Source organism: Branchiostoma belcheri, unplaced genomic scaffold (genome assembly GCF_001625305.1).
Source record: "Branchiostoma belcheri isolate BF01 breed outbred unplaced genomic scaffold, Haploidv18h27 scaffold31, whole genome shotgun sequence".
NCBI lineage: Eukaryota > Metazoa > Chordata > Leptocardii > Amphioxiformes > Branchiostomatidae > Branchiostoma > Branchiostoma belcheri.
The window spans coordinates 2,381,786-2,391,411 of record NW_017803921.1 but is presented as its reverse complement, the minus strand read 5'-3'; the positions used below and the strand labels follow the sequence as shown (position 1 = coordinate 2,391,411).

Here is a 9,626-nt window from a genome sequence, read left to right as displayed (position 1 = left end):
TCCGGCCTCGGCGCCGTGACGACCACCACGGCCGACCCGATGCACACGGGGATGGTGGACCTGGGGAACCAAACCACCGTCGCCGCGGGGTTTGTGAGCGTGCCCGTGACGTCCCACGAGGTTGCCGTCTCGTCGGCGGCCATGATTTCTCTCCTCATCTTCTCGATGGTCTTCAACCTGCTCCTCGGGGGCACGCTGGCGCTGACGCCGAGCCTGCGCACGCCGCCCAACGCGCTGCTGATGAACATTTGCGTCACCAGCATCGTGCTCTGCCGTCCTCCCATGGCCATGCAGCTGCCCAGCGTGCTCGACCCGCAGCGCCCCCTGACGGGCCCAGTCTGCGATGCAGTCCTGTTCCTGGACTCCCTCTGCGGCATCGAGTACTGGTTCAGCTTCATCTCCATCGCCGTCTACCGCATCAAGACCCTGCACGACACGCAGTTCAGCGTGCGCTACAAGAAGACCCTAGCGGCCGTCTGCATCAGTGCAGGCTGGCTGATCGCCCTGCTCTTCAGCACCATCATAACCGCTCGGGACGCCAAAGACGCCGACCGGCTACTGGCGTGCCCGTTCAGCAGGGTCCTGCGCATCCGGCCAGGCCCCACGCAGAAAAACTCCACCCTCTTTACGGTCTGCGTCCTCCTCGTCACGCTCTGCCTCTCGGGCTTCTTGGTCATCGTCTACGCCTACATCAACGTCTTCAAGAAGGCAAAGCCCCTCAAGTACAGCAGAACCAAGATCAACCAGGTATCTCAATCTTCTTCTTTAATACTTCCGGGTAAGTGAATATTGTTTTGAGTGGCCGAGTAGTGGGTTTGTGTATTTGTCCGGGAAGACTAGGTTGACAGAATTGGGTGTGGGAAAATTAATATCAAAAGGTCTCAGAATCTTAACCTCTCTCTCATGACCACAATGAATACGGCCAAGAAGTCCGATTTGTGTATTTCATGAAACAAAGAAGTCTCAACAAACAAACAAACAAGCGAACAAACAAAATGAACGATTCACTATCATCCTCCGCAGGTGAACCCACTAGAGCCTGCTAACGGCACGACCCGGCAGGCGTCCGTGAAGCACTCCCCGGCGGCGAGCGTGCACGAGATGGTGGTGCTGGAGAACCGCCTGCCGCATAACGACCTGCCGTTCTACCGGACCCAGCACGTCATCGCCTGGGCGGGCTCGGACCCGGCAGAACGGGCAGCGGCAGCCGCCGACAACAACGTCAACTTCTCCGCCATCGTCTGCAAGGACCGGCGATCCACTCAGGTACTTATATTGAAATTTTTAAAGTTCTCTCCGCGCAACCATACGTGCTTATCGCAGTAGACACCAGTCAAGTGCAAAACGTTATGTAGCAATTGAAAAGAATTGTGAAATCCTAAAATAAGCCAATACTTTACTTTACATTGTTACTCACGGGCACGAAAGTGTTTTTGAGTGACTGGGCTGTGGGCTGTGTATCTGTTTGACCGGACTGAGTAGGTGCAGCACAAGGCGGTCAAACGAAGGACAGGCACTGAAAATTGGGTGAACATGAAGGTCCCAGAATCGGTCCTGGAGCCAGTAGGAATTAGAAGTCGACATGGGGGAATTCAGGCAGCCGAGGATTGCATGCTCCCTGGGAGACTGAAATCTCCGACTTTTTGTTCATACACGAGTCCATGTTAGACATTTTATATATTGAGAAAAACCTAAAGGTCTCAGGCAGGAGTTTTGTTTTCCTATGTCCCCAGGGGTCGCTCCCGTCCGTGTCTGACGACATGGAGACTAGCGACATCTCAGGCACCATGACGTCATACAAGTATCGGATGACGCGTCCCGTCAAGCAGCAGGTGCTGCAGCAGGTCTGTTGTTTGTTTGTTTGTTTGTTTGTTTGTATTTACCTCTACCAATGCCATTACGCGTTTGTAAAATTAAAGGTAGAATGTCATACTTTTTTTTCTGATCCATTGCTCAAAGAAGTGGCCCATGCCGTCTTAGATGGTTTTCATTAGGTATCTGGTATTCGAAATTGTTCCAGAGACATGATACCAGGGGTGAGGTCAAAGGTCCCCAGAAGTCTATATCGTCTGCCGTCCGCGGGAAAAACAAATTATCAAATTTTTGCTCGATCGAATAGAGAACACATGACGTCAGGAGTAGGTCAAAGGTGCCCAGAAGTCAATATCGCCCACCGTCCCAGAAAAGAAAAGTGAGATCCAATTTTTTCACATTCAGGTCGAGAACAAGTTGGCGAACCCCGGCGCGAACCACCGCGACGCCGCCCTGACCCTGGCGCGGACCTACTCCCGCAGGAAGAAGGACCGACTGGGCCGGACACCGACTGACCAGATGGCCGCCAGAAACAGGTTTGTTTGTTTGTTTGTTTGTTTGTTTGTCTGTATGTAAACACCATAACTCCAGCACGCTTAGATGGATTCTCTTGACATTCCTTAGGTGGGTTGATCTCGACGAGACCTCACAATGAGCAGATTTTTGGCCACCAGGCGGCTTGCTATGCCTATGATTCTGCAGTGGAATGTCCGGTTGTGATATCTTTTTCTTTGTTACTAATCTTGACCCTTTCCCACCCCAGTATCGCCATGGTCGTGATCTACATCATCTTCACGGTGCCGATCATCGTGCTGACGTTCCAGGACCTGATGGGGGTGGAGGAGCGCCTCGACAACGTCCTGTCCCAGCGGACCTGCAAGCTCATCTTCTACGTCAACGGCACGGCCTACCCCGTCTGGTACCTCCTCTTCAGCCCCACCGTGCGCAACTGCATCAAGTCGGTCATCGAGTCGGCAGCCGTGTACCTGACCGCAAGGAAACAGTAGACTTGAACTTAAGCAGCTGGACAACGCCCTGTTCCAGCAGACCGACAAGTTCATCTTCTACAGCTACATGCCATCTGTACTTGGTTTTCGGTCCAAGTGCGCCACCCAATCAGCGGCGGTCTACCTGTCCACGAGGAAATGGCAAATTTAAGATAAACGAAAACTGGGACTGAAAAACGTCCGGATAATGTCCACCGGGAAACAGTAGACCTGAACAGTAGTGCCAAGGACGTTGTCAGTGGATAGAACTGAAAAGACGGGACCACAGAGAGATGATATATATATTAGTGCCAATGGGCGACACCCCCACCAAAAGCAGAAGTACTCTTGTGACAAGGTTTGACCATATGTACACTCTCTATGCGGAAGCAGCAGGGTAGACCTAGAGGGTATGGAAGAAATGAACATGGCAATGAATTAAAGGCGTCACGTTGGTCCCACGTCACCGCACGATTTTGAAGATTCTGTGACGATGTGGCCGGGTGTTTAAAGTTTAAGCAACAGTCTCACACGAAAAAGCGGGACCATGAAGCTTTTGAAGACCAGTATCGGGCCCACCGTACGCGTAATCCAGTACCCGTCCATACGGAAGTGTGTACAGCCGAAGAAGACTTGTTTCAAGACCATTTCCAGATGAACAAATGTCAAGACTAGCCGAGACCATATCAAAATGGAAATGTATCTTTATATGTTCTCCACTAGTCCACTTGGGACTAGGAGAGACACGGAGGACTGTTTATCTATGTTCAGTGTATCCGGACTGATTTTTGTAAACAACAATAACTACTACATGGTAAGCATTCTATTGTTTTGTACCTTGTATATAATCAGCTTCATGTAAACCTACAGTCTCGTCGTGGAAACACTAACCCTCACCCCCCCCCCTCCACGAAAAACTTTGCACAGAGACAAAGTAACGACGAAGACACCAGAAATCAACCGAGAGCTATCGAACAAAACAGCGGGCAAGACAAATTGGTATATTTGTTTGCGCGAGGAAGGATTGTTTAAAGTGCCACATGCATCTTATTGTTGGACGCATATCTTCAAACGGCGAAAAATTTGCCACAATTTCAGTGCCATACACATGTTCTCACTAGCGGAAAAAAGACTTCCAACTGAAAGTAAGAGACAACAAGGACGGTCAACGACACTTGTGTTTCAAATGCATTGCAGGCGCTTGAAATGTATGAAACAAAAACACTTCCTGGACTCATATCATATGCCATGTGAAACAGTGGTGCTATGTCACTGAGCCATGTTCTATATTCTCAAGGAAAAAGGAGAAGGAAGGCACTTATACAAAAATAACCTAGATGTGTCAATTTTGTACTTTCTATACATTAATGCATGTTGATTTTATCACATGCTATTTTTATTGTCAATGGTCGCTTCAATAATGGAATGTGTTGTCAAGTCTTCATGATCAGGAAATGTGCTAGTGTAAGTTGAAGTGCCAAAGAAAGTGTCAGTAATTTTGTACGTAGAACTTAGGTATGGAGTGCTTGCACGTCACAGCCGCCAATTTGGTTGGTTACACTTGTTAGAATCATACTTGTAATTTGGCTGTAAATTTCTACATAATGTGACAATTTTGTGACTGTAGTTGTTGCATCGTTTTTTTATACAAATTCAAATTTAGCTGACATCCGTTCTAGATTTAATTATCCAACATGGCGGAAACTTCTTACGCCATGGTCACGTGAGTGCAAACACCCTATTGAAGCCGGATATAATTTCATTTTTACTTACGCGTGTCCAGCTAAGGTAACATGTTTTGTACTCAATTGTGAATACTGGTCACTTTAAGTTTGGATAGAAATTTACAATCTCAACAAATTTCTAATGTCAAATGTCTCTACAATTACATGGCGTATGGTACTTCATAACGAGAGGTGACGAGCCTAATGTAGAAAAGAGCATGCTGATTGTGAATCTATGAACAAATGAAAGTTAGGTGACGAGCCTGATGTAGCATGGTGATTGTGAAACTGTCATCAAATGAAATTTAGAAAAAAAACTTTCCAAATGAAAATTGATCAGTGTTTAGTGTTATGCCAAGACTATTGATAATTTTTTAATCTCAGATTTAATCGTTATATTTATAGCTGTAATCTACCGGGCTAGGACACCCCCAACAGTGTACGTATGTTGCTGCGAATGACATAATCAGCGCTGAGACATCTGGCCAATCTTGCAATGACCCACAAAATCTATATTTTTTCAAGTCGATTCTTAAAAGTTACGTTGTACGAATTCACGCGAGACTTCAGACTTTGCGTGAGCGTGCGAGAACGACGTTCGAACCTGTCCAGCCAATCAGCAATGAGCAGGTGGGCGTGGCCTTGGCCTTGAAAGTTCTCGCGTATTCACGTGTGGTACCAAGTCTCGCGCGAGTTTTTATCATGATGACTATGAAAGGCCGTCACTTTCGGCACGTATTATGCTGATTGTAAAATTCACAGACTTTTAGCCCTAACGTAAAATGTTGCATCTATGTTCCTGTATATCCTGTGCTTCGTTTCTATTTAATGGTCAAACTTGGTGGTATTTAATGAACAACTGTAACGGAAACCTGCCTCACACCAAAATCATGTTGCACGGACGCTGACATTTAAACCAGAACACTTCCAGCGAGCCTCCACCTTACCTGTATACCCGCCTCTGGCAAAAAAAAGACGAATATTTTACCTTATCTAAGTCTGCCTCCTGCCTCTATGTGATTGTGTGTGTCTGTGTCTGTGCATGAGAGTGTTGCTTAAGCACCGATATATGAGCCATTATAGTTACGATTCGCCTGCTTTCGCAGTTTATTTCGTTTTAAACATGTACAAAACTACTACCACATACCTGTCATACGTATATACGTTTTATACAAGTTCAAGATCAACAAATCTTCACACAGATCTGTATAGTATATAGAAACAAAAGTTTCAAATTTTATGAACAGTAAGGGTTGACATGTAGTAGTAACATATGGTAGTAACAGTAGGATAGATAATTTGATTAGTCAAGTACATCATGATTAACCTCACGAAATAGATTCTTCAATGGAATGACTTCATTGACAACAAGTCAATAATTATGAGGTTTGATATGTATAATATCTTACGTGGTAGTCAATCTTAAAAGTGTGTGCTGATGATGTCATGGTTGATTTGGCACGTCCACTTTTGCTACTTTTTAATCCTTTTTGCGAATATCAAACATCCAACATTAGTAATCTTTGACACTTCCTGAAAATATTGCACATTTTACACACTGCGTAGAGTACTGACATAGCAGCAAACGTCACAACTTTCATTTCACAATATCATATAACACCGAATTCATGATTATGTTTATTATATCAATAAGTCCACCTTGCTCACTGCATGCGGAAAAAACGACACAGGCGAACTAGTCCATTATCGTGGACTGTAGGGGTGGAAGAAACACGCAAGGAGGCTGGAAACGTGTGAAGAAATATAACCCTCACGTAAGAAAATATAGTAAATACAATTTCACACCCCTAACGGGTTATGTGGATTCGTCCTGCGTTCGCTCGGCTGCATGTGTACAACAGGTGGGCGATGCCATCACTTGGGGTCTTGGGGATAGAACCTGCCCCCCCCCCAAAAAAAAAAATCAAATTCACGCGAATGGAAGTGATATGATATACACCCCTAACACATTGAATGGAATCGTCCGTGTACGACTCGTGTACAACAACAGGTGGGCGATACCATCACTTGGGGTCCGTGGGGATGCTTGCCCCCACCCCCTCCTCCCCCTCTATGACGACGCTGGCGATCTCCCTCCCGTCGCTCAGCTTGAGCTCGCCCTTCTTGGCCATGCCCTTCATCTGGGACGCCAGCATCTTAATGTACTTCTTCTGGGCCATCTCACGGAGGGACGAGTCCACGTTGTCGCCCTTGATCACCACCAGGAGCTGGTCCGGCTGCAGACCGTGCAGGACCTGGGAACAACAACAATCCAAAACATAAGGTCAGTCTGTTACCATGGTAACAGGTGCTGTAGCAGACACCTTGTGGTGTTGGGTTACATAATGTCACCCTTAATCACTAACAAGAGCTGGTCCGGCTGCAGACCGTGCAGTACCTGGGGAAAAAACAACATCCAGACACATAAGGTCAATAACCTGGACCAGATGTCTGTCACCATGGTAACTGGTGCTGTAGCAGACACCTGGTGGTGTTGGGTTACGTCCTACGACCATCGCACGGTACACGGTCGCAAACTGTCTTGTGATAGTCGTACATGTCTCCTACAAAAGTCTGCGGTCCTGTTACGGAAAAGGCTCAGCAAAGCAAAAGACGAATACAACGATGTGCCTCTAGCCGCAAAACATGCATCTACTGGTCTGCATCATTCACAAAACCAGAAAACATACTCGGATATTCTTTGCTCTGTGCATGCCAAGGACGCGTTTCGTAACCCGCCTACCCCCTGACTGCGTTAACCTAATCGGCTTAAGCTGACTGAGCGGACACCAAAGCGACCATGCATATGATAGCGCAGCATGAAAATCTAACCTCATTAAATTAGCTTTATGTAATCCGTACATCTCGGGGACACGTCCTGGTTGTATAACACCATGTTCTCTGATCTTTTATCGTATTCAAAGGCATCTAATGCAATTTCGGGGCGGCAAAACTGGGGCTTTCAAACTTAATTTTCTGGTCATTATTTCAATGTAGAAAGTTGAATGCTACCCATAGCCCTATATCACGCAGCATGATGATATCTGTGAGGCAAAATGCGATGTCGCTGACGGAAAACGGTTGCTTGTTTTGTATTATAGGCTTGTTCTAGCTATTTATGGGTGGTATAACTGCGTTCTTGGATACGCGAAGACTATCCAGAACCGTTTCTCATCCTAACCCTAGCCCATTCAGGAATAGAACTAGATCGGGACGGTTCTGGATACTATACTAATCTTGTACCTTTATCTAGTCCAGGATACATGTAACGCGCAGCTGGATCAGTGTATTAATGACTAGACATCATTTGTTGTTTGGCCTGTCGGATGAATAATTGCTTATAAATGGAAACCTGTGATTTTATTAAGCTTTGCAAGCGACGTGTTGCACCATATCCTGTTTACTTTCATTATTCTCAACCATGGTTGAACTAACAGCATTATGTGCATATAAAGTAGTGGATGCTCCTAGAAACGTCTGACCGTTTTTTAATGCATTGAATTGCTTGGGTAATAGATTCTTTGTGTATAGTAAATGTGTTAAGTGTACAGAGATTACTTTATTTCATGCTGTTATCCCGCATGTATTTCAAAACCACACCAATTCCTTACTACATTTTGTTAATGGCACCGTGGCTACAAATGTTGCTCTATGTTATGTTATTTTGTTACATTTTCTTCAGGCTGCAGATTGGTCACAAATTACTCCTGTCGAATCAACTTCGCGTTCTGAACTCCAGTACCCTTCAGTGACGCACGGAGCACGCTGCTGGAATATTTATTGAATACCGAACGTCGACAAGCAAAACACCTCGAGCCGCTCGTCTCTATTCTTCTAGCCTTATTAAGTGTACTATCACGACTCTTTGTACTCATTGGTAGCCTCCACGTGTCTGTGGAATATCGCAAATGTCAAGGAAAACATCTCGAGCCGCTAGTCTCTATTCTTCCAACCTCATTAAAGTGCACTATATGTACTATTACAACCATTTGTACTCGTTGGTAGCTGTCATACAACCTTCTCGTGTACGCCTGAGGAATTTTTGATGTTGAATATCAAGGAAAACCTCGAGCTGCGTGTCTCTATTCTTCTATCCTTATTTAAGTGTACTATTACTACTCTTTGTTAACAGCCATACAATCTTCGTATGTACGCCGGACGAATATTGGATGCTAAATGTCAAGCAAAAGACCTTGGGCCGCTCGTCTCTATTCTTCTAACCTTATTAAAGTCTACCACGAGTATTACTACCCTTTGTACTCGTTGGTGGCTGCCATACAATCTTCGCGCGTGTACGCCTGTGGAATATTAGATGTTGAATGTCAAGCAAAACACCTCGAGCCGCTCGCCTCTATTATTCTTCTAATCTTATTACAGTGTACGATCGCGACTCTTTGTACTCGTTGGTAGCTTTCATACGGACTCCACGTGTACGCCTGAGGAATATCGCAAATGTCAAGAAAAACACCTCGACCCGCTCGTCTCTATTCTTCTAACCTTATTAAAGTCTACTACGAGTATTACTACCCTTTGTACTCGTTGGTGACAGCCATACAATCTTCGGGTGTACGCCTGAGGAATATTGGATGCGAAATGTCAAGCAAAACACCTTGGGCCGCTCGTCTCTATTCTTCTAATCATATTAGAGTCTACTCTATAGCTACTCTTTGTACTCGTTGGTAGCTGCCATACAATCTTCGCGCGTGTACGCCTGTGGAATATTGGATGTTGAATGTCAGGCAAATGCCTCTGGCGCCGCGTCTATATTCTAGCCTTTGAAAGACCTATACTCGTTACTCTTTGTGGAAACCAGCGACATTAGGGAGGGCCTGCATGGGGGTAGTGACTGCGAATTACCACGGTGTAAATATTTGTCACTTTTTGTTACACTGCCCTAACTACATTCAACAACGAAATATCCTTTTTGACAACTTGATAACACTGATTGGCTCTACTACTTTGGATAATCTTTCTGATGATACTCTGCTACATGTTCTTTTAAATGGCTCTTCTTCTTTCTCAACAACGTACAATATACAATTACTACAGCATGTCCAGGAATTTTTGTTGGAATCTCGCCGTTTTTGTAACTATAGTTGATTAA

General features: G+C 45.4%; 2 protein-coding genes across 2 annotated transcripts in view; one reads left to right on the top strand and one right to left on the bottom strand.

Annotated features, from left to right (window-relative positions):
• Positions 1–28: 28 nt before the first annotated feature.
• On the top strand, positions 29–2,874 carry LOC109474574. Its single transcript, XM_019774906.1, has 5 exons — positions 29–747; positions 1,024–1,266; positions 1,734–1,844; positions 2,218–2,348; positions 2,576–2,874. The coding sequence occupies exons 1-5, from the start codon at positions 40–42 to the stop codon at positions 2,817–2,819; spliced, it is 1,437 nt and encodes a 478-aa protein (XP_019630465.1). The 5' UTR covers positions 29–39; the 3' UTR covers positions 2,820–2,874.
• Positions 2,875–5,616: 2,742 nt separating this feature from the next.
• The window catches only part of LOC109474621, a 7,434-nt gene continuing 3,424 nt past the window's right edge, over positions 5,617–9,626 (bottom strand). Inside the window, exon 2 of the mRNA XM_019774967.1 lies at positions 5,617–6,777. Within this exon, the coding sequence (XP_019630526.1) occupies positions 6,547–6,777 (231 nt within the window). The 3' untranslated portion in view covers positions 5,617–6,546. The remainder of the gene's footprint in view (positions 6,778–9,626) is intronic.

What these genes read in the sequence shown, in the direction of transcription:
- LOC109474574 (XM_019774906.1), top strand. Translation starts at nt 40, where the DNA reads ATGCACACGGGGATGGTGGACCTGGGGAACCAAACCACCGTCGCCGCG. An exon ending in AGGACCGGCGATCCACTCAG is followed by an intron (nt 1,267 to 1,733) that starts GTACTTATATTG and finishes CTATGTCCCCAG; the next exon opens with GGGTCGCTCCCGTCCGTGTC. An exon ending in AGCAGCAGGTGCTGCAGCAG is followed by an intron (nt 1,845 to 2,217) that starts GTCTGTTGTTTG and finishes TTTCACATTCAG; the next exon opens with GTCGAGAACAAGTTGGCGAA.